The sequence below is a fragment of the Cimex lectularius genome, unplaced genomic scaffold (assembly GCF_000648675.2).
Source record: "Cimex lectularius strain Harlan isolate CLEC.00 unplaced genomic scaffold, Clec_2.1 scaffold265, whole genome shotgun sequence".
In the NCBI taxonomy this organism is placed as follows: Eukaryota; Metazoa; Arthropoda; class Insecta; order Hemiptera; family Cimicidae; genus Cimex; species Cimex lectularius.
Genome location: NW_019392812.1, coordinates 519,814 through 545,579, shown reverse-complemented (window position 1 = coordinate 545,579; position 25,766 = coordinate 519,814). Strand labels below are relative to the sequence as shown.

General features: G+C 37.7%; 1 protein-coding gene across 11 annotated transcripts in view; it reads left to right on the top strand.

Annotated features, from left to right (window-relative positions):
• The window catches only part of LOC106663075 (supervillin-like), a 107,462-nt gene that overhangs the window by 69,782 nt on the left and 11,914 nt on the right, over positions 1-25,766 (top strand). For all 11 annotated transcript variants that reach the window (XM_014387631.2, XM_024228266.1, XM_024228263.1 and 8 more), the window contains 2 exons: positions 20,603-20,737; positions 21,022-21,115. In XM_014387631.2, coding sequence (XP_014243117.1) covers positions 20,603-20,737; positions 21,022-21,115 — 229 coding nt within the window. The remainder of the gene's footprint in view (positions 1-20,602; positions 20,738-21,021; positions 21,116-25,766) is intronic.

Below are 25,766 nucleotides of genomic sequence, written 5' to 3'. Positions count from 1 at the left end.
AGTACAGAATCCGTTTCTCATCGCACATGATGATTCGATGGAAAAATGGATCATTTTGGTGGAGCAACAGAAGAGACGTGCAAATTTCGTAGCGTCGATTTCTTTGGGCTTCTGTTACTACACACTTTTCGAGCTTCCTTACTTACCGATTTGCTCCAGATAGCAACGGTTGAGTGCTCATCACTAAGCTCTTCTGAAATTTTCTTCAATCAGCGCTTAGAGTTGGTCGTCGTCCACAACGGAAGACCTACCGCGCGTGCATCGTTAATGCTTCCCTCCCCCAAACTGTATTGACGATACGCGCGGTTTGGGCCGCACTTCGCCTAAGTTTAAATTGGAACAAATAAACTTGACGAATATCTAGTTTTGGGCATAGTTAATTTCGCAGCTCCTCACGTTTATAAAATTCCATATAAAATAAAATGTTTTGTATAAAAGATAACAGTCAGAAGTATTGATTATAATCCATAAATTATTGAATTAATTGAAATCCGGATGTTCTCGGTGTTTTGGCTTATCAATCATGTTTTTGCATTTCGTGGTAATGGTCGGAGATAGATAATAGCAGATTGTTAAGAACGGTTCTAAATTGTTAAGGATGGTTAAAACTGTTCAGAAATGGTTTAGTGTGGTAAAACACAAGTTATGATATGTACAACGAACTCATAAAACTGAGGAAATGCCGAAACGCGTCTATCATGCAAAACAGAGACGTAGTGCCAATATGATTACCTTGTACTGACCTCCTCTAAAATGGGCTAGTTTTTCAAATGAAACTTTAAATACTAACTCCCCGGATGTGGATTAGCTATTGATCTTTTCTTTTATTATTGATTTTTACATTTATAAAACAATTACAACTGTAAAAATTTTATAAGAATACGGGGTGTCACATGATCATCGGCGTCTCAGTCGACGGGGAGGATTACCTGGGTTGGTAGTGGAACTGAGATGACGGTCTGGAAAGGGATTGATTTTGTATTACGCTTCGCTTCTTTTGGAACAAAGGGTCGGTGTAGGGTTAGGTTTGATACATAACATGGAGGATTAACTATTCTTCTCAGGACATTTAATTGGAATTTTTCGTCCAGGTACAGTCCCATGCAACGTACGTGTTCGATAGGGTTTAGTGAAATCCCGTTAAAATAAATATGTGGTGGTGTTCTTCATGTCTGAATGATAAGTTAACGCATTGGCCCTTCGTTTGATTTATTTTAATTTTCCTCTTTTTGGACCAAACGTTGAGGCACTGCAAATGGTTTCGAAGGTTTCTATAGATGGACCTTTATGCAGAGATATCGTATAAAGGAGAGGTCCAAGAATGCTCCTTTGCGGGACGCCAGCTTGGATAGGATATATAGAGGATATCTGCCATGACTAACTTTGACGTAACGGCCAGACAGGTTCGATTTTAGGAGGTTACCTAATAGGTACTGGGTAGGATGCGCGTCAGCTTCCACAGGAGGCCCGGGTGCCAATCCCTGTCAAAAGCTTGAGCAGTATCAAGGGATACACCCGGACAACACTGCTTCTGCTCAAGGGAGAATGAAATGTCGTTCACAAGGTAAATTGACGGATTGTAGAGTGTAGGGACTTAAATTCAAAATTGGTGATCGGAATAGTTTTTTGGAATAATTTTTAACTCTTTTTTATGCTTTTCACTCGGCCATTGGCTTTTTGATGCTTTTCAAGCGCATGGATGATCGAAGCACAGCCGGCTGCAGTGTCCGGGTGTTGATATTTCCGAAACTTTCATCAATCTGTATAGGATTAAAGAAGTTAGAATTCCCGGTTTAAATAGATATTTGGATTTGAGTACAGTTGTCAAATGCGCTGGCTTTCTCCAGCATTTACTTTCTTCCTTGACCAGTGGAAATAAAAATGCACAAAGTGGTCTTCCTCGCATCTTTTTAGAAGAGAGCTGAAGGATTCCATTTCTACCCTGACGCGATAACCGTTCAGCCGTGGGAGCGTCGTGCCTAAAAAGCCTTTGTCCGTTGCTCGCCGTTTGCCGTCGTTACAGCCTCATTAAACTATGTCCAATTGTAAAACAGCCGTGACGTTGAAAACTTGGCTGAAAAGGCTGAATTCGACTTAAGAGGACTCGTTTGTTGACGAAAGCAAGTCAAAAGACTTAGGTCCGGGATAATCGAGACTCTGGAACGTGACCCGTGGCCATGCAATTTAAAATCCCAGGAAGGGAAGAGGAACAGATAACGTAATTTCGAAAGAAAATAACAGGGGATTGAAATTTCGAGCCACACTGACTTTTTTTCTTACTTCGTTTGACTATTGTCTGAACGTACTTCGAACATCACACATACTTGTACATCAAAACAGTATTATACGATTTTATTCTTGCTTGATCACTATCAGTATTTTTATCCCTATTTTCCATAAGTATAAAATTATCATAGATTTTTTAAAAGCTACTTAATTAAGACGGTGGCTGAATTTTCTTACAAGACATCCCCCCCGCCATAGAATATTTACCAACTTTAAATAATATAAAATTAAATAAATAATAAATATTTACTGAACAATAAATTTTCGATATACACTGATAGGCTAAAAATTCTACCCACTTGTAATATATCTTGATTTTTTTTATACTTTTATATATTAATCAATGTTTCACGTTTTATAACGTTTAATTGAGCCTTGTCTAAAAAAGTTTTTAAAAAGTTTGAATTGCTAAGGAAAATGAAAAATGACAAAAAAGACGGAGAGAGAAAATTTGTTTATAAAATTTTAAATTAACATTTCAATGTCGCGTATTTCCTCCTCTTGCCTTAATTACACCTGGATGGTGCCTCGGCATACTTTACCAGTCTGGAAATGTCTCTTTGCTGGAGGTTAGTCCATTCTTCACGAAGAGGCATTTCAAGATCGTGGAGTGATGAACGTCTTATTCGTCTTTTGAGGTTATCTCATAAATGTTCGATGGTGGTTCCTTCTCCACTCTCTTTCACGCCTATCTGGAGATCGTAGAGCAAATCTACACTCATCTGTAAAAAGTACAGAAGACTCTTCCAGAATCCTCTAAAGACCAATGGCTGTGTTTTCGAGCAAATGCGAGCCGTGCAACTCTGGTGTTCTGGTCAATTTTGGCCCTCTTTCGGGGCGAAAATCCATCAGTCCATACTGATTTGATCTTGTTCGAGCAGTGCGTTCAGAAATTTGGACACCTCCAACTTCCTGGAGCTGATGAATCGCTTGAACAACAATAAGATGCCGGTTTCGCAAAATTCTCAAAGTCAAAAAACGGTCATCCTTTGGTTCTGTTACCCTAGGGCGACCAGAACCGGACCTTCTATGGTAGGACCAAGTTTCTCGAAAACGTCTAACGGCGTCTCGCAGTGTTTTGTAGGAAACTCCGATGGTAACAGCCGCATACTTGATGGAGCGTCCATCATCAATAAGTGCCACATCATGCACAACATCCTCAGCACTAAGTGGCATTTTTAAATTTAAAAATTGAAATTAAGCAAACAAAGAGTTTATTGCTTCAGAATTCATACGAGACTGAATAAACATTTTAAATTCCATAAAAAGTAAACATTGAAAAATCTTTTATCCTTGTTTTGTATTAAGGATTAGGTATGTTCATATTAATATTCCCAATTTAAAACGTAGCATAAACAAATTAAGGGCAGAAATTTCTTTTATTGAGAAAATGAAAAAAAAATCAATTGGGTGGGATTTTTTTCGCCTGTCAGTGTACAAATCGATATTTTGCTGGACAATATTCGTTCAATCAATAACTGTTAGCCTTGGATGTTAGGGATCGATAATTTTATTAAACAATATTTGTTATATCGATATTTCATGGCAATAGGGATACGATATTCAATCGATTATCGATCTGTATTCATAGAATCGATCATTTCTAATGAAATATCGACATTTTACAGGACGATATTTGTAGACGATACGCTTTCGTCGTATAGTACCGATCTTTTATAAAACAATATTTTTTATATCGATATTTCTCGTCAATAGGGGTACGATATTCAATCGATTATCGATCTGTATTCATAGAATCGATAATTTCTATTGAAATATCGACATTTGACAGGACGATATTTGTACACGATACGCTTTCGTCGTATAATACCGATGTTTTATGAAACAATTTGTTATATCGATATTTCTCGGCACTAGGGATACGATATTCAATCGATTATCGATCTGTATTCATAGAATCGACATTTGACAGAACGATGTTTGTAGACGATACGCTTTCATTGTATAGTACTGATCTTTTATGAAACAATAATTTGTTTATCGATATTTGATATAAAAGTAGACTCTTTTCCAATCGATATTCGTGGCGTTCATAATCGCGGGGTATGATCGATAATTGTTACGATATAAAATTTCAATATTTTTCTGAGTGATATTAATCAATCCGTGGCGATACGGTTATAGTTTGAAATATCGATTTTTTTAATACAATTATTTTTGGTATCGAAATTAGTTGTTGATTTGGCTGCGAATTGTTGTATCGATATTTAATCGAGTTACCGCTACGATGTAAAATTTCGATATTTGTTATATCGAATTTTTCGGTAATTCTGCTACTAGTACTAAAATATAGAACTTTTATAAATATGCGATTTATCAAGATTAACTATCAATATAATTTCAATTAATTATTATTTTTATGTAAGGTCTTGGTTGAGATGAAAAAGTTAAGAGTCAAAAGCGGGATTCGAACCCACGACCTTCGGCTCAGTACGCTGACGGTCTAACCACTTGATCTATCGTGACTTCGATAGCCGAAGGTCGTGGGTTCGAATACCGCTTGTGACACTAACTTTTTCATCTCAACCAAGACCTTACATTAAAAGAATAATTAATTGAAATAATTAGTGAAATTTATCTGCAGTTCATACTTAGGAACCTACGTTCCTCGACATTTTACGTTCCTAAGAGCCAAGACCTCTCAAAAATCAAAAATCCAGATCATCCGAAATTCGATTTAGAACTCACGGAAATCTCAAAAATCAGAAGAAAGTTTACTTGCTCTAGTAAGGTGTTTATCAACTCTTTTTTTGTCCTACTTCTTTTGTTTATCAAATCTTTTGCCTAAATATCGTCTCGATTGATGACCTGTAAATGTTTGGCCCTTTGTTATATTCTTCTGATGAATCAATCGATTCGAAAATCCGATCTTTAAGAAGATTTTCTGCCCCTCTTCGGTCAATTACAATCGTACTTTTTCTGGCTCCGGCTTCCGTTGTTTAAAAATATCCGTCCCGACATTGTTTCCCCCCTCGTATTAAGCAAGGTTGCTCAGAAAAAAGAAGAAAAAATATAACTGCTTATTCTAGTGCGTTCTGGTTCTATAAAGTGGATATGCCTGATGTCCAACATTGAAAATATCTGGTTCATCATGGTTCTTATATTATAAATTAAGCTAGTTATCCACTGGCATTAGATAATAGCATGGATTCCTTCATTCCGGGCACTCCCACAATTGCAACATTCCAAGTCGCCTTGGTATTACAAAAGAAAAAACTATTTGCACTTAATAACAAAAAAAAAAATATAGAGAGATAAGTCTTTGCTGTAAATTTTTATTTTAATAACATTCAAAACATTACAACATTGGATTAGGGATAACAATTTCTATATTATCGCTAAACAATATTTCCTTTCTGATTGTGTTCTTCTAGATTTCTGGTGGAAATTTTTTACATAACAAATATTGACACCGAGCTGTTTATTTCAACCTTTGCGATATTCGGATTGATACAATTATCGAAATTGCGTTTCCCGAGTCTCAGTACTCGGGATGACGATTGAAAGTCGACCTATTATGATGGATCTTTGGGTTTTTGACGAACGGTAGTCGCATTGAATGCATTATCGAAACCTGGGCTAAGAAACGAATATAATCATTTCTGGATCCCCCAGATATTCTGAAGAAGCTCGTAAGGCTTCGAAAACGTGAATTTATAAAAGCCCGATTGTTTTCGTTCATCGTAAAACCAAACATTCGGCATGTTTTTAAAATAACCACGTTTAAAAAACGAAGATTATTCTATTTTCGACCGATAATCTTATTATGCCTTTCGATACTGGAATCTCGATATTATTGATGGGAATGGTTATTATAGATATAAAGGTGGATTTGATGCTGGGTGATGATCTATGAGTCGGTGAACTCATGCTGAACCGCCATTGGGTCACTTATTGGGTCCATTTTCACTCTTGATTTTTTTCGTCTGCTATTGATGAGAATGGTTATTATAGATATAAAGGTGGATTTGATGCTTGGCGATGATCTATGAGTCGTTGAACTCATGCTCAACCGCCATTGGGTCACTTATTGGGTCCATTTTCACTCTTGATTGTTTTCCTCTGCTATTGATGAGAATGGTTATTGTAGATATAAAGGTGGAGGATTTGATGCTGGGCGATGATCTATGAGGCGGTGAACTCATGCTGAACCGCCATTGGGTCACTCATTGGGTCCATTTTCACTCTTGATTTTTTTCTGCTATTGATGAAAATGGTTATTACAGATATAAAGGTGGATTTGATGCTGGGTGATGATCTATGAGTCGGTGAACTCATGCTGAACCGCCATTGGGTCACTCATTGGGTTCATTTTGTCTCTGGGGTTTGGGTATTTCAACAACTCGCGAGGGATGATAGAGTATGTTCCCTTTATTTTCCAAGTTCGGGGTTTTCAACCCGATGACCAAATGGCAAAATCGTTAAGGTACTTCATGAAGCAGTTGTTTGTCTTGCTTTCTTGTACTCCAAATTACATGCTATATACAGAAACCCGTGTGAACCTTTATTTCTGCACACGTTAAAGCCCCATTTTAAATATTTACACAAAACCCTAAAACTCCCAACTCACTGTTACACGAAAATTACAGCTCAGGAGATAACAAACAAAAATATTTTTTGGTATGACCACCGGAAGAGAGATACCATCCGTCTTTCGGGTATTTCTGAATGGAGGGCAGAAATCCAGTGCGTTCTTTCCAATTTAGATTAATTATATTAGTAAAAATTGTAATTAGAAATTGTATAAAGTTAAATTAATCCATACTTTCTCAGTGGTTATAATTAACCATATTAATTAGTCCAATTAATTATTCTTTTTATCTAAGGTTTTTGGTTGAATTAAAAAATTAGCGTCACGAGCGGGATTCGAACCCACGACCTTCAGCTCAATACGCCTCTGCTCTAACCACTTGAGCTATCGTGTCTTCGATAGCCGAAAGTCGTGGGTTCGAATCCCGCTCGTCACATTAATTTTTCATCTCAACCAAAAACCATAGATAAAAAGAATAATTAATTAGAATAAAGTTAAATATGGAAATATATACATACATACACGTGCAGAAGTGCAAGTTGAATACTTTTTATGTAAATTGTCATAGAAGTAATGAAAGATAATTTAACTTAAATTATACATAACAATTTAGGATTTAACATGTCTGCATATTGACTGCAGAATGAAAAAAAAGAAGAATTAAAAATTGTAAAATTTGGAAAGTTGTTGGCTGAACGAAGTTAATTAAAGGGAAATTAATTAAAGTACTGTTCAAACTGTCTATAGTTAGTCTATAGTCACTCCTATTTTATAGGCAAAAATTTAAATTGAATTAAATTTAAGTTTATAAATAGATTTTGTATAAAGACAATACTTAATCGATATTGATCTTTACTATTGATCGATATTCAGTCATTCAGCATCGCATATTTTCAACGATTTATAAAAAAAATTATTGCCATTTGGATAATACTTTATGTAGTGTTAAGATACATATTTTCATATAAAATTAAATGTCTTGAGGGGAGGAACAACCTTTGTTGTTCTCCCAACATTTTCAGCGATAAACTCGATATTATCAAGTACTTTTTTTGCGTTTTTTGGTATATTTGGGATTTGCTGATACTTCAGTTTCTTGTTATAAATGTTTGAAATTCGAAATAGTGAATTCTTATTGCCTGAAGGTCGAAAAATACGACATACATATTCTCGTTTCCTTGTTTTGTTCATTTTACCTTGGGATTGGAAAGAAATAACGCACCTTTCAATTTATTGAAAACCTGTTTTATTGGCTGAGTACAAAAAATACTTTTCTATAGGAGACATAACGATACCAGGCGGCCCCATGTAAATACCATTCTCGAAATTTCACGACTGTGAGGATCAGATCGAGGTGGCCTTTTACGAATATACGAAGCGTTCAATTGAATTGCCCTCGTACAATGAAAGAATCTGTTCTCAATTGGTCCATGGGTAGAATAAAAAGCCTTGGAAACATGAAATGTTAGAGCGAAATTAGACACGTATGCGCGCACAGGCACCCGACGGCAGAAATCCATGTTGACATACCAGGTCAAAACGTCCATTTCTAAAGTTTCCGTCTGGCAGACCGTTAGAGGCACTAATCCCAGAAAAGCCCCCCTAGTACTTTTTCGAGGTAGCAAAACGCCAGGATTTAACGAAAGATTGAGAAGAGTGAGAGGGAAGGAGAGAGTGTAAGTGAGAAGGAAAAAGAATAGGAAACTCCAAAAGAATCGGGCGATCGTGTTCTCTCTCCAGTTCGGTTTAGTTACACTTTCATAGATTTTCAAATCGGAATTTTCGCGTTTCGTGAGGTTCGTGTACGTCCCGGGGGGAAGAGAGCTTTCACAATCGACTTTTTGACCTATTGGTGACCGGAGGCAACGTTTTCTCGTGAAACTATGCATTTAATACAAAAAGTGGTGAAAGCTGCCGATATGAAATTGACTTGAGTTCGACAAAATATCGAATAGACTCACCAACCGGGGAAAGGAGGTGATGCCATCACTTCGGAACAAAAGTCCAAGGACTTCTCAAAGCATGGTTTTTGCTTTTTTTAAACGATCCCAGCTCGAGTCTAATCAGTCAAGTCTTCAATTTTATTTTCAGTTAAAAAAAGTACAGATGCGACATGGAACGCCTTATCGCTCTGACTGCAACGCCTTTTCTATTTTTACCCTTTTTTTTAAATAGTTCAAATAGTTGTGAGATTGTTGAGGCCTGCGGGATGATGAGCGGCACTAGTTTTCTATCTTCCTAGTCCGCCCAGTTTCGCTGTTTTGTTCTCAAAAGCGTTTCGACTTTTTATAGACGTGTAAATATAATTATTGTGATATACTCTCCCTAAGCATTCTTAATCATTAGAACCATATGTAACCACATCAAACCATCTACACCATCTCTACTAACCATATCTAACTCTGTCGAAACGTGTATAATCACAACTGTATATCCATATACTATCCAGATGGCTCCAAAACTTACGAAGGAATCGGATCGGACATTTTCTGTACAAACCCAAAACATGAGCAATCAAACTCATTGGAGACTTCGGTCTTTCAAGCAGGAATGCATGCCATCAAAGCGTGTACACTGGAAAATCTTAAAAAAGGTTATACTGGCATCCTTATAAGTTCTGATAGCCAAGCAGCCATTAAAGCATTAGCATGTAAAAAAATCACATCAAAATTAGTCAGTCCAAAATCTCCAAAACCTGGGGAAACACAACAACCTGATGATATCTTGGGTATCAGGGCACAGAAGAATTTTGGGTAACGAGAAAGTAGACTCACTGGCAAGACCATACATAGGCCGCGAACCTATACTTGGGATAATAAAAACAAATATAGATTCCTCCTCGCAGAATGGATCCAAACAAAACAAAAGGAGAAGTGGATACGTTCTAGCGGCGCTAGTCACAGTGAACTTATGATGAAACAACTCTCACCAAGAATGGCAAAATCACTGCTGCAATTGGAGAGGGCTAGACCCAGAGGAGTGATAGTACTACAAACCGGTCACTGGCATCTGAGAAAACATCTACACAACATGGGCATATACAACGATGACCCATCTTCGAATGCAAAACAACAGCTCAATGGAGATTTAACCTAACATACGAAACAAATCTAGTAAATGAAATTGTAGCAGCAACAGTCAGTGACCTGATACTTGTAAGAAGAAGGATTGAGACTATAAAGATAGCCAGATCAGATAGCCAAGCAGCCATTAAAGCATTAGCATGTAAAAGAATCACATCAAAATTAGTTAGTGAATGCATCCAAAATCTCCAAAACCTGGGGAAACACAACAACCTGATGATATCTTGGGTGCCAGGACGCAGGGGAATTTTGGGTAACGAGAAAGCACAGACCGGCCAGAGGAGGATCTGCAAGACCATACATAGGCCCCGAACCTATTCTTGGGATAACAAAAACAAATATAGAATCCTCCATCGCAGAATGGATCCAAACAAAACAAAAGGAGAAGTGGATAAACTCTAGCGGTGCTAGACATAGTAAACTTATGATGAAACAACCCTCACCAAGAATGGCAAAAGCACTGCTGCAATTGGAGAGGGCCAAACTCAGAGGAGTGGTAGGACTACTAACAGGTCACTGGCATCTGAGAAAACATCTACACAACATGGGCATATACAGCGATGATCCCATTTGCAGATTATGTAATGAGGAGGAGGAAACAGCCACTCGTATCATCTTCGAATGCGAAGCAACAGCTCAATGAGGATTTAACCTAACATACGGAAAAAACTTTCGGAATCAAATTGTAGCGGCGACAGTCAATGACCTGATACTTCTAAGAAGAAGGATTGAGTTTATTTCACTGAACTAGGGAACTAGGAAGGTACAATAAGCCAGCAGTACCTGGGGAGCTCAAACCCTCTTTACCATACCACCATAGTACCATACCATATACTATCATTCTTGACCATCTCAAACCTCTTACGGTTCGTAACCCTGTCGAAACATTTTTTATTATTTGCACAGCGTTCACCTTCATCACATTTTTAACTAACCCAAACATTCCATGTTGTTTCAGAAGTAAGTAATATAACCACGTTAAACCATCTTTGATCAGTCCTAACCAAAAACAGCTTTTCTGAACTAACCATATCCAACCATTCCTAATAATCTCTAACAATGCCTGAACTAACCATCTCAAGCCTCTTACGATTTGTAACCATGTCGAAACATTTTTTATTATTTGTAACAGCATTCACCATCAGTACTTTCTTGACTAAATCTAATTTTCCCCTGCTTTCCTGTAAATACCACGTTGAACCATTTTTGATCAGTCATAGCCCATATACAGCCTTTCTGAACTAACCATATCCAACCATGCCGAATAATCTCCAACTATCCATAATCGTCTCGAAACATTCCTTATTATTTCCAACTTGGCTTTACTATTAAGCATTCCAAACCACCTCCAACATTCCTTAATCATTCCAACCAACACCAACCATCATCAACATTGATTCATCGTGTTGTAAAACTCGCCGCCGAAGGCGGCTAAAAGTCGACACTTTTCTGAAAGTCCCGAAAAGGAAACTCAGCCGATCAGGATGATCTGAAACTGGAGCACAAGTTTCAGGTTTCAAAGCCCCGGATTTGTTTGTCAAGCAGTAAAGCACGGACTTTCCGTCTGTAGTGGGGCGCGGGTCACCCCACTTCGAACGGTGTCCGCTGCGTTCCCACTAGTCCCGGACTGGAGTAAACACTCAACAGTTCCAACCCGGCTCTCGTTTCGTACGTACGTCTGTCATTGTGTAAAAAACGAGATAAACCGAGGGGAAAAAATTTAAAATAAAATTGTGCTCCTGTGAATATTTGGATTAAATTGGAATTTCTTTCCCGGTAAGTCAGTAAATTTATTTGTACTTTGTCTACGGCTTGATCTCTTTGCTTTCGGTCTAAAGCGCGATGCCCTTCGCAGATTTGATGCAAAATATAAATTAACGCCTATACAAACAGCAACTTGCAATTCCTGGTCTGGTAATACGTCCACTATCTAGTATTTTCAACGTCTCGCTGACTGGGTTTTCTTGATACGTATTTAAAAAATTGTTCATACTATTTATATATAAAGTTTTATCTCTGAATTGTTGATAAAAAGTGACGTGCTACTCTTGCTGATTGACAACGCGTTCGTCCTCTCACGATGCAAAACGAATTTCAACCTGTGCCGAGCTAATCTTATCTCTTGTTGACAGAACTACTGTGTCACGACAAAAAAAAAATCACTAGATGCACACAAGAGCAGAAACTAAATAGAATATCGAGTGAAAAAAGTCACAGGGTCGAATCAAAAATAATGGTTGATCAGTTCAGTTTTGTGATTTTCCTGGTTCTTCTTTCATCCTGATAACAGGGCTTCAATTTCCAGTCGAATTTATTCATCTTAGACACTTTAACTTTACGTAATAGATTTTGGTTATGTAATAACTTTGCTTGGTCAAGCCCCTCTGCAGGACTTCTTCGCATAGTGTTGAAAAATATTACACGGCCGTTTTTGGGTAAAGAACGTCAAGCTGTTTTAAACGGGTGTTTGACCGGTGTAGAAATCTTGATATTTTTAAGCGACCAGCGCTTAACCGTTAGAAGAAAAAATGTTGGATTGAGTCAATGTGGGCCTGGCTAATCTGGTTAGTCAATTGTTCAATGACGCGAGGGCTGTCTTGTTGAATGTTTATTTGCACTAAAAAGATTTTAGTGATGTCTGAACACAATAGATCTACTTAGGACGAGGTGCAGAAGGCTCTTGCCGCCTCTTTTATCCCGATTAGTCTCATGGCTAAACAGGCGTGGTTGCCTGGTTGGTTAAATGTCCACTGACGTCTATAAGTAGAAGTTAAGTTGGTAGTTCGTCCTTTGATGATTTTTTCTCAGCATTTAGGCTGATCAAATTGTCTGATATTGTCAGAGCTGATGATTGTGCATGGGATGTTTTGATATAGGAATTGGTTAAATAGTCCAACCTGGTTATCTCTCAGTAATCAGGTTTGTCGATGTTTAGACCAAACTGACCTCTTCCAAGTTGGATTTGTTAAGCTCACCAGCGTTTACCCCGTTACCAAAGCTGCTATCTATTGGAGCCAAGGTCTTGGTATCACATTCGCAGTTAGAGATGTTCCAGTATACGAGTCCATTTTTAAAGAAATTGTCGGGCAAATGTCCGGGATAAATCGCTACTAGAGGAGGGGTCGAGGTTTCCCACAGAAGAGATTCAGAGTACGTTAAGGGGGCTATTGTCACAAAAGAGGGGGTCGTACACCTTTCAAGGCCTTGATCTCACATAGATTATAAGCTCCATGAAAACATGTATTTTTAAATCCAAAATGTGATGCACATGTATAGCCATCTGACAAAATTGGCCTGCCAGGTTCGACATTTTTGGTTGCAAGGTGTCGATCAGTTTGTTTGTTGCAAAAATAAGTAAAACCTATGCCCTTCCTGGAGGCTATTGGGACAAAAGAAGGAGCCTTACACCTTTCCAGGCCCGAATTGATCTCACATAGAGAAGATAAGCTCCATGAAAACATGAATTTTTAAATCCAAAATGTGATTCATATCAGTAAGAGTACAGCCATCTAACAAGTTAAAATTGGCTTACCATGGTCGACATTTCTAGTTGCAGGGTGTTGATCAGTTTTTTATTGCTATAAAGATAAGTAGGGGCGTCGGTGGCTCATCACTGTAAGATAAAGGTCCCAGGTTCGAATCCAGCGGCCCGCGGCCCTGCATTCCAACCCGACATACTTACATACTTACAAATGGATTTTTTTTTCAAAAACACCGGCACCTCGAAAATTGATATAAGCTCTGCTGTTGCGAACCCTCGTCACACAAAAAACTGTGCTATTCCTGGCCCGAATTGATCTCAAATAGAAAAAATAAGCTACATGAGAACATGTATTTTTAAATCCAAAATGTGATTCATATCAGTAAGAGTACAGCCATCTGACAAGTTAAAATTGGCCTACCAGGGTCGACATTTCTGGTTGCAAGGTGTTGATCAGTTTTTTTTTTTTTTTGCTATAAAAATAAGTAGAGGGCGTTGGTGGCCGCAACGGCTTAGGCGTTGATATGGCGCTAATCACTGTAAGTTAAAGGTCTCGGGTTCGAATCCAGCGGCCCTGCATTCCAACCTGACATACTTACATACTTACAATTTTTTTTTTTTTTTCAAAAACACCGGCACCTCGAGAGTTGATATAAGCTCTGCCGTTGCGAACCCTCGTCACACAAAAAGCTGTGCTCTTCCTGGAGGCTATTGTCACAAAAGAAAGAGCCTCACACCTTTCCAGGCCCGAATTGATCTCAAATAGAAAAAATAAGCTACATGAAAACATGTATTTTTAAATCCAAAATGTGGTGCATACAAGCCAGTACAGCCATCTGACAGCTAAGTTAAAATTGGCCTACCAGGGTCGACATTTTTGGTTGCAAGGTGTCGATCAGTTTTTGATATAAAAATAAATTCTGTCTGGTTTTTCGTAGTTACTACGTTACTACTCCGTAATTTCACTTTCTGGCCGAGGGTAACGGTCAAAACTGGTCTTCGCCATCGAGTCCGTTTCCCACATCGTAACACTGGCTAATTAATCGAGAAATTGTAAATAAAAACAAAAGCGCTCGTGCTTCTCACAGGACAATAAACGTGAACTAACCCGGTACTTCGGTCATATTTCGGTTGAGCAACAGTGAGAAACGGAATACGCGCGCGCCGGCCTTGGCTGATATTAATATGTTGCGCAATAAATTGTATAAAATTTCGTTACACGGTGGTTTTATGCAATTTGTTACGGTGCTCGGGAAGATTCGAACCGAGCCTGGTGAAATATTGTGTTACGTTGAACTCGGGTGCGTTAAACCCTGAGTTCGATCCCGATTGTCCCAATCTGGCCGTCACTGATCCATTTTTACAATATTTCGACTAAGCTTCCATGTCAGTCATTACTGTTTTTGCTTACGAGTTAATCCAAGTCGAGATAATGCAGCATAATAAACTTTTGCTATTGATTTTCGTTCCACCAGACTATTTTAATCAGAGGTTTTTAAAAACTATTTATAAGTTGGTCACGTGTTCGATTTAAAAAAGGACATGTAGTTAGAAGGTTGTTTAGCTGTCAAATGACGTGAAAATATACGAATATGGTTGGTATATTGTCACCATCAAAATGGTCGAAAGTTCGGTCAGGTCAATATCGGCCATTTTTTCCAGCAACGTTAATGTGGGTGTGTTTAAGCTTGCTCATCATTTATGAACCGTCTTGAAAGCAAGCGCGGCTTATTGATAGGTTTTTGCTCCTTATCAGGCACGTTTGAAAAACGTTTAGTTTTGGTCAATTGTCCATTAACTTTAATATTTTGCCTGATGCCTATGCGGGGTTAAGCTGGCTCGTCTTGATGACATCGAGACACTTATATCGACTTTCATCGGCAAACTGGTCGATTAAAATGTATTATTTCGATTTTCGATATTAGAAGTATCGACCACTTTTGGAACATTCTGGATCGAGGTATGATCTTGAAGAGTATAGAACATTTAGTTGCTACTGTTAAGCTTTCGACCTATTTTAAGGTCATCATCAGAGCAAAACAACCTCGACAGATTGACATATTTAAGTTTTTACATGCTATCTGAAATTTTCTTGAAGATAAACTCAGTCCCAACATTGCCAATTTATTAAACTGTTTATGGATTATAGGTCCATAAAGTTGTACAGTATGACTTAAAATGGTCACGTTTGTTACCATATAAAGTTTCAGTTTTCAGTATTGGAAGTATCGACCACGTTTTTACTTAGGAACTCTCTGGAACAAGATACGGTCTTGAAGAAGAAAGCAAATTTAGTTGCTACTGCCAAGCTTTCGACCTTTTTTAAGGACATCATCATGACAAAACAATCGTAAATAAGTCTACAGCTTGACATGTTTAAGTTTTTTTACAGTCCTTGGTAATGTTGGGACTGAATCGGTCGAACAGGAAATTTGAGATCTTCTGTAAAGAAAAGAAGAAAAAACTTAAATACGTCAATTTGTTGGCATTATTTTGCCCTGATGATGACCCCCGCTTCTCTCTCTCACTCACTCTCTAGATTCTCTTTTTCTCTCTCTCTCTCTCTCTCTCTCTCTCTTTCTCTCTTTCTCTCTCTCTTTTTCTCTCTCTCTCTCTCACTCTCTAGATTCTCTTTATCTCTCTCTCTTTTTCTTTCTCTCTCTCTCTCTCTCTCTCTCTCTCTCTCTCTCTCTCTCTCTCTCCCTCTCATTCTCACTCTCACTCTCAATATCTCATTTGCAATAAAGTACATCTATAATTTCTGATTTGTCTGATACAAACAGCACAAAATGCATGTGTTAGACACATATTAAGACTAAAGTACGATAGTATTATTTGAGATAAATACAGAAGAATAAATATGTTAAGATAACGATAAAAAAAGACCAACTTATCAACAATGTTTAAAATTATACACTCTAAGCAACCGAACTATCTATTTGTTAAATATACGGGAAAAATTACAAATTTAAGACAAAACATTATTAATTACCAGCATAAAGCTGTATAATAATGTTCCAAATAGTATTTCCTCTGAGAGCAGTTTTCGTACTTTAATAAGAAAATATTTAAAACATCTCATGGAAAATAATTAAAATCATCATAAAATCATAGAATCATAAATTAGTTAATAATATGTTTTATATTATGGGTTTTTGCATTCTCTGAATAACTATAATAATAACGAAAATTAAAAAATAATGGCTTAATTAATTTAAAGTCTCGTCTAACTACCCAAAATTCTTGTTAAAGTTTTTTTTATTGTTTATCTTTCTTTTTTTTTTCGTTTGATTGTTATTCATTGATTTCTTAAATAGATACATATTGTCTTATAAATGTATAAACAAAAATTGTTTTATTGTGCACTATTTAGTAAAAACTGTGTAAAACTTTATTTTTTCTTGTTTCTATTTCTAAAATAAATCGTAAAGATGTAAAATGTACAACTCACGTTAAGTGTAAGAAACGTCCACGACCCTCTCACTCTCTCTCTTTTTTTTATCTCTCTCTCTATCTATCTATCTATCTTTCTCTAAGAAAGAAAATAAGTACATTGACGATATTAAAAAAAGTGATTGGGGGCGTCGGTGGCCGCAACGGTTTAGGCGTTGACACGGCGCTCATCACTGTAAGGTCCCGGGTTCGAATCCAGCGGCCCTGCATTCGAACCCAACATACAAATGGACTTTTTTTCAAAAACACCGGCGCCCCGAGGGTTGATATGACCTCTGCTGTTGCGAACCCTCGGAAAAAAAATTAAATTAAATTAAAAAAGTGATTAGCCAATATAAAAGTTCCTTTGGTTAAAGTGAAAAGCAATAAAATCCAAGCTCTGCCAAATATCGAATCGTTTGACAAAAACGAAATTTTACTGGTATTCTTCTCGAAGGGAAGGTACAAGTTTAAACTTTTGTCGACGGATTGATGAAAGTCCTCCGACTGGACACGGTAGGTGTAATTCGCTCGTCGGCGCCAGTCATTAAACAGTTATATTTTTTGTTCCCTTCTAATTAACACTTATTTATAGCAAAGAGAACAAGCGTGTCGTGCTCGGGTTGATAATAGGCTTTCCGATAGTCAAAGAAAACCCGATGAACTTTCATCGGAGCCGCGAAGAAATCGGTTCTACCGGATCGGAACGGGGTTTTCCTCTTGGCCGTTTTTTTTCTTCACCTGCTGGAATGAAGCTTGCAAAACCCGGTCCAAGTGAAAGTGTATACCCTAAATAATCTCCGATCTCGAAGCAATTGGTAATTTTCAAATCTCGCAAAAAAAGAAGAAGATAGTACGATCCATAAAGGCTTCTGTCAGCTATGTTTGACATTTATCTGTTTAGCAGCCAAACGATGGTCAATCAACAATGGAACATTATTATTAAGATTATTCGACATCATGGTTAACTTGCGTCAAAAATACTCCTCTTTCTTGTTTTTAGCCCCGATTAACCCTTGTCTATCCCAGAATCGACTAGTGCCACAAAGGGCATTCGAATATCGAACAGAACACTGTTGAACTGGGCGAACGAAAGAGCAAAACACGTGCACATCCTCTAACGACGCATTCACTGAAATTGCCATGAACTATCTCAACCAATTTTTTTTTCCAAACCTGTCCTTCCTTTGTTCGTTCTGAAAACCCAGGGGGCAGAGCTGTGCTCGACTCGCGACGTCGAAATCGCTCCAGATTTCGTGTAATTTTCCCCTTTGAAAAAATTAACAGTTCTTCCGTGTGATTCTGGCAGGATAAAAGCAATCATCCTTACTATCTTATTTTCTGTATAATTTGAATTTCTGCCTCGTATGACATGACAAGTGGCGTACCGTAATGCACCTGTGCCCCCTCGTTACACGTGCATCCAGAAATACGCCTCCTTATCCACCGTCTTTAAGCGGAAGGGCTCGTAGTTAAAGTTATTTTTGTAAATCGACAGATCTCTTAAGATTCCGTGGATGGGGCCTCTTGTGTCTGAATAAACCAAAACGCCACCCTCGTCAGCCAGAATAAACACAAGTATGAACAACATTTCCGCCTAAGGTACACTGGAGGAGGAAATTTTCAACTTATTAGTAAATATACACTAAAACTGGGCTAAGGTTGCCAGTCAATGACGTAAAAGTGGGCGGGGCTAAAGGTTGGCTAATTGTATTTGTTGGTTGTACGTCACTTGTATAATGACGTCAAAAAAACAATTATCTACCAACATCAAAATGATTCCGTTAATGTTTGTCCAGTGTCAAAGCAGTCTGGCTTAGTTTTTATGAGATGTTGTGTCCAATGATGTATGAACTGGCGATAGGGATTAGGCTGGTAGGTCCATCGCACAATACATAGATGTATTAGTCGAGTATATTATACTGCGCCATTTAAGAGCTATTGAATCCCCCGTTCTGTGCTTAAAGCACACCTGTAAGTCCTAGTCCGTCAAGGAACTTTATTAGTAGGCCCGGTTTCAATCTCTTCTGCGGTTACGTTGTATGTCCCAAAACAATTCCTGAACAAGGTAGCACCACAGTTTGTTAGTAAGTGCGTTGGTGTCTCCTCTGCTTCCTTTCAGAATCTGCACGTGCAGCGTTGCGTTACAACAATTTTCTTCAGAACCCCATTTAGTCTGCAGTGTCCTGTTAAGAATTCTGTTAGGTTTCTAGGTTTTTTCCTGTATCCTTTCATCCTTTTGTTTCTTCTATTAATATTGTGTGTAGGTCAATGGAGAAAGATCAAGTACTCCACTGAATAATCAGAATGAGTGCAATGTACATAAGTGTGAATGTATTTATTTGTGTGACTGTATTATAGAAGTTAGTTTTAAACTAGATTATGTTTTGCATGCGTTGGAGTTAAAATGACCTAACTTGTCGAAAGCCCCTGTTGGTAGGGAAGCGACTCTCTCCTGGCCATCTGGTTTAAGGGGATACTAGACACGCCGCATAACGGGGTAGCTGTACTCTACTGAGGTATAGACCCTAGGGTCAGCAAATCGGGGAGTGACTACCTCTGGGATCAAAGTCCAATATAATTATACATTATTAAAATACTACACCCTTTTAGAGCTATTGTATCTGCCATTCATATCCTAGTCCTTAAGAAATCATGAGCGGTATGTCCGGTTTCAATGGTTGAATTTCCTCTATGGTTACGTTTCACATCCCAAAATACTTCCTCCTGCAAGTGTAGTGCCACCGTTTAGTAGGTGTGTCAGTGTCTTCTCTGTTTCTGTGCAGAATCTGCATTTGCCGTGTTATGTTATACCAATCTTCTTCAGGTGCCCTTACAATCTGCAGTGTCTTAATCTTGTTACGATTCGAAGCTTATTCCAGCTTCCTTTGATGCACTTCCAAAAATTGCTTACTTTAATATCTTCTGTTACCTCTTTCTTTCCAAAGTTGGTTAGGATGTTAATGGATTGTTTATGCCCAATGAGTGAGTTCCATTGTTCCCTGATTTTCTCTCTGCCCTTCTTTCCGAGGTGCTCATTGATAGTGTGCATTCCTATGCCACAGAAGAGCTCACCCAGTAACGTAACATAGTTCTCCGTCGTTGAATCAAAGTTGTATCACAATAATATTTTTGATAGACAAATTTATGTGGTGTTTTGTCCAATCACATAAAAGTGGGCGCGGTTTATAGCGAGGGTTCGCAATAGCAGAGGCCATATCAACCCTGGGGGTTGGCGTTTTTGAAAAAAAGCCCATTGGTAAGTATCTTGGGTTGAATGCAGGGCTGCTGGATCACGGGGACCTTTACCTTCCAGTGTCAACTTAAAATTCGCGATTAAAATGAACCTTAAAACAACAACAAACTTTGTTATCTATTTTGTCCTTATCATTTCAAACACAGCATGAATAATGTTTCAAAAATAGTCTCAAAAAAGTAGGCCGTGTAAGATATTTCATTCACGCTTGACCGCGATTGGTGGAATTTGGTAGCCCTTTATCCTTACGACAGCCTTTCTTTCAATATAAAGCTATTAAAAACATGGTTATGTTTTTACATGGATTATGTCTCAGTCAAGCCTCGCTTGTTTAGTTTGTTCACGACCTGTCGCATTTCGCCACAAAATTTCAAAACAATTTCTTAATTGCATGAAACTAATATAATTGGACTGTATCATAATGAATCCGGTAGACAATTGCCAACTTATTTTTTTTGTTATTTATAATTTCCACCACGCAGTTTGTTGATAATGATGATTTTCTTTTCTAGGAATTCCGGGCTGAAGAAGAGTAACAGCTCGGCTGGGTCTATGCTGGGTGAAGTGACGGCTTTGCGGCGATGCGCCACTCAGCCGATCCCCCGGGACGAGGTGGACGACCTGCCAAAGACCACCATCGCCGAAAGGTCGGTCAACAAATTATACGGCATTGATAGAGAAAGAATGAGTAGGTGATTGAGTGAGTGAAAGAGAGATATGAGCAGAACAAGATAATGTCAGCAGAAAGATAGATGTAAAATAGTTAATAGAAGGAAAGAAAACGAAAGAGGGTGAGGGAGAAGGAAACCTTAGCCTTGTCAGGTCATTCCGTTGTATGATCAAAATGCAATGCACCCTCTGCTAATAGAATTCCATTAAAAACGTAACAGTCTGCCGATGGCTTCAAAAACGTATAATTTTTCTTTTGCAGGTTGGCCGCTTTGAGAAAAAATGGTGACAACAACTGGCTTAAACGCATCACAAAGCCTGCCGCCGACGAGGAGATCATTTGCAAACCTCCTTCGGTACGTCTTATATCTTTTTAAATTCAATTTTATATGCAGGATTGGTAAAGAAGGCTCATCGCTTAAGCAATGGCTTGATTGGGCAAATCGGTTTCTCAACTTATTTTTCAAATGTACCTTGACAATGAGCTTATGGACATCTTAGACTATAGACCAGTTCCTCGATAGTCGGCAAGTGTGCGCATGCAGTACACCGTACCGAATAAGTACCGACTTAGCCAGCTTTTCAATAGGAATCGGCAGCCGATCCAACTGTTTAGATCAGGTATCGGCCGACTAGATGATGCACTCACTTCAATGTGCAACGAGGAAGGTTTAGACAAAATTATTTTTAATTGCAGTCGTACCTAGTCGTTTTCAGTGTGATAGATAAGGGAGCTTTCACAGTTCACCCCGAAGCTTAGCTGAGCCGAACGATGCGATGTGGTGCAAATAGTAGCTGAGATGGCAAAAAAAATTAGGCTTTCGTTCGCGACCCGTTTACACTGCGATGATGCGATGCCGCGTGATGAGTTTGCTTGCTCTAATCGCGCAAGTCACTTTGTGTTTTTTGTATTTCGTACGATCTGCTCGGCTGTTTTCAATCCGGACTGCAGGAGTTCATGCGGGAAGTTGCAAAATCAAAATTTCCACTCGCATTTTGCGTTTCAGACCGTTTTGAACTGTCTACCTGTGATCAATGTCTTTTAACCGGTAAAACTCGAAAAACCATGAGACTAATTTTTACGAAATTTTCAGGGATTATCCGATTGCTTTGCAGATGATCACCCTATGAATTTTATTTCAAACGGATTAACATTTGCCCATGGGCACGCATAAACGTGAAATCATGTGCACAGCTATATCTTTGAAACCAAATGTCAGATTATTATGCAATTTTTAGGTATTATGCAGACTGCTTTCTAGATGATCGCTATGCATTAGCATATGCGCACGTGCATGCAGAATTTTTTTCTTATCCCCTATGAATTAACATATGCGCATGTGCATGCACACACAAAATTTTCAGATTCATGAGCCATCTTCAGGGTTTATACGGGTTACTTTCTAGATGATCCCCTATGAATTAACATATGCACATGTGCATGCACACACAAAATTGTCAGATTCTTAATGCAATTTTTAGGGATTATGTGGGTTAATTTCTAGATGATTCCCTATGAATTAACATATGCGCATGTGCAAGCACACAAAAAATTGTCAGATTCATGTGCAATCTTCAGGGTTTATGCTGGTTATTTTTGAGATAATCCCCTATGAATTAACATATTTGCATGTGTATGTACACAAAAAATTCCCCAATTATTATGAAATTTTCAGTTATTATGCAGTTTTCTTTCTAGATGATCCCCTATGAATTATGGGGATGCATATGCACACAAAAAATTCCCAGATTATTATGAAATTTTCAGGGGTTATGCAGATAACATTCTAGATGATCCCCTATGAATTACGAGATGCGCATGTGCATGCACCGAAAAAAGTATCAGTTTCTTATGACATTTTCAGGTATTATGCAGATTTCTTTGTAGATAATCCTCTCTGAATTAACATATGCACATGCGCATGCAGAAATTTTTATCCTGATTCTTACGCAATTTTCAGGGATTATTGGATTACTTTCTAGATGATCCCCTATGAATTAACACACACATATGGACCAGTAGACATTTTTTTGCATTCTTATGCAGTTTTCAGGGAATGCGGGTTGCTTTCTAGATAATCTCCTATGAATTTCATTCTTAATGGATTAACACATGCACAAAATATGAGGAAGCTGTACTGCCCACCAGACAGACCTTTTCCCCTGACAAGTTATGTTGAGTGCTGATTGACCAGTTGAGGTATTGTTGCTAGTGGGTTCCAGCATATTGCTTGATCGGTGGGTTGGCATTTCCCGGTTCTTTTTAAAATTAAGTATCGCAATAATTTATAGTAAGTACTGCTTAACCCCGATCTGTTCTTATGTTGTCTGTATTGTTTCCCTGAATAAGCAACATTTCTTTGGAACAACATCTCTCCTACAATTTTAATTATTTGTATTCAATATTAATAGGCAATGGTATCACTTAGGCCTCTTTTTTACTGTTACATCCAGTATGCTGTTTTGATCCATTTTCTTCCTTTTGTAACTGCCAAAAATATTAAAAGGTAGCTGACCAGATTGCATGGTAAAAGGAAGTTGGGATACTACCCAATCATGACTAGGTCCACCAATAATGGAGGCAATATTCTCCCCATGGCCTTCCACCTATTTATAGAACCTTTTATCAAATTGGAATTACATGCATATATTAATCAATGTGAATGTAATACTGGTTAGCTCCAATACTTCAATGAATAAAGTCAACAGCAGAAAATTGGTGTCCCAGCAACTTTATGACTGGAAAAAAAAAAGTAGCAGCATTTTATTCAACAGACCCCGTATACTATCTCCTTTATCTATCTACATTAAGCAGAGTAAACATTAAAGATCTTGTGTTCACTGTGACCAATCCATCTCCTTTTGTGTAGTCAACAGAGACTTTTGTTTATTTTTATGCCTGTTTTTTTATTTGTCATTATTCCAAAGATTTTAAGTACTCCAATCTAATCCTTCACACACATCATTCCATCCTATTTTAGTATGCTGCTTCTTAATCTCAATCCCTCATCTTGGATAAATAAAAAAATACAATATAAATTCCTTAGGTGGATCACATCCAGTGTAAACGCCGTGTTACATTTAGATAACATTGTGTATATGCTTTTATCTGACTCGGAAAATTGACTTTAAACATTTAAAAGAGATTTTATTTAGATTTCCTCTTGGAGTCTGCAGGGTGATGAACCCCTGTGGTTGGTCGTTTCCGATCATGTTTGGTCTGCCTGCTGTGCGGTGGGAGGTTGAGATGATTCAACAGATCAAAACAGAGCGAATGATGGGCATTAAAACAAAACATGTTTGCGTTAATTTTTTAGTATAAACACTACTGGATAAGTAGTCTACAATCTAGTGCCTTTGCACCGAACACTATCTTAAAATGTAACTCCCTCTACCTTCGCCTGGTCTTTAACCTACACTGATAGAGCTGCTGACTTGAAACATTTCTCCCAAAAATCCTGTACCCAGCAGTCAGATAAGTGTGAAGTGGCGTGGTTGAGATGACTGGTTTGTCGTCTAATTGGCATTGAAGTAGTCATAGTTTTAAGATGTACGATCATCGTATGGAGTCGTAATATGCATGGCTTATCAGATTTCAAATATTTTTTGGTTTGATTATTTGTCATATGGTGTCAAAATGGGCGTTGAACCAGTCGTCCAATAAAGTCAAAGTAAGTTAAGCTGGTTCATCAGTTGTCAAAAATTATATCATATTGGTAGTGGTTTATTTGGTTGGTCAATTATCCAACGATGTCAAATTGGGATTGGCTGAGCTAATCAGTGGATTGTCTGAAGATGTGGATCACATGAAAAAATGTGTGGTTAAACTCTTTGACTTTCAACATTTCCCATAATATCTTACAATTAATTAAGGTTTTTAGTTGAGATAAAAAAGTAAATGGCACGAGCTGGATTCGAACCCATGACCTTCGGCTAGATACGCCGCTGCTCTACCACTTGAGCTATCGTTACCTCGATCCACTCGGACACTAACTTCCCATCTCAACCCCACCTTTTCAATTTTCCCTCCTTTTTGCCAGTTTTCAAATGTCGTGTAATCTTTTATCTCAACTGAAAACCTTAATTAATTGTAATATATTAATTGGTCAAGCAGACCACGAAACTAGTGAATCATTAGCGTTACCAAAAATTGGCTTATTTATGTATGTACATGCATATATGTCAGTTTTGAGTTCTACTCTTCAATTTAGTATTTTTTTCTTCTTTTTTGTACATAATAAGATTTATTTTATTGAATAAATATATCCTTATATTGTTATTTAGTTTATTATTGCTATTCCTGTTATTTTAAATATAAATAAGTAATTTTTCCCTAATCAAGTTTCCTTATAGGAAGGAGAGGGGGACTTAGGTAATAAAAATAAAAAATTAAATTCACTAGTTTCGTGGTCCGCTTGACCAATTAATATCTAACAATTAAGGTTGAGATAAAAAAATTGAAAAATGGCAAAAAGGAGGGAAAATTCAAAAGGTGCGGTTGAGATGGGAAGTTGGAGTCCAAGTGGATCGAGGTCACGATAGCTCAAGTGGTAGAGCAGCGGCGTATCTAGCCGAAGATCGTGGGTTCGAATCACGCTCGTGCCATTGACTTTTTTATCTCAACTAAAAACCTTAATTGTAATATTTCCCATAATGTACAGTTTATATTGTTCAATACAAAAATTAACATCAGTTACTAAAATCTTTGTAAAATCTGCCATATTAAATACTTAAGAGTAATTGTAAGGTTTAAGATAATTATTATTAATTTGACCATGCGGATGTGTTGTTTTAAATATTTTTGTAAACAGCAGGATTCGTTATTTTCTTTTTGTGTCCTGTGGTTTCAAAGATTTATCTGTAACCTTACATTTTTCTGGATGGCTATTTTGATAGAATAGCATTGTGGAAATTAAAATAATTTCATTAATTTATATGAATATTAAAATATCGAAGGGAGAAAAAAAAATAGCAATGAAAACACATGTTAATTCTCAAAGTTTGTTA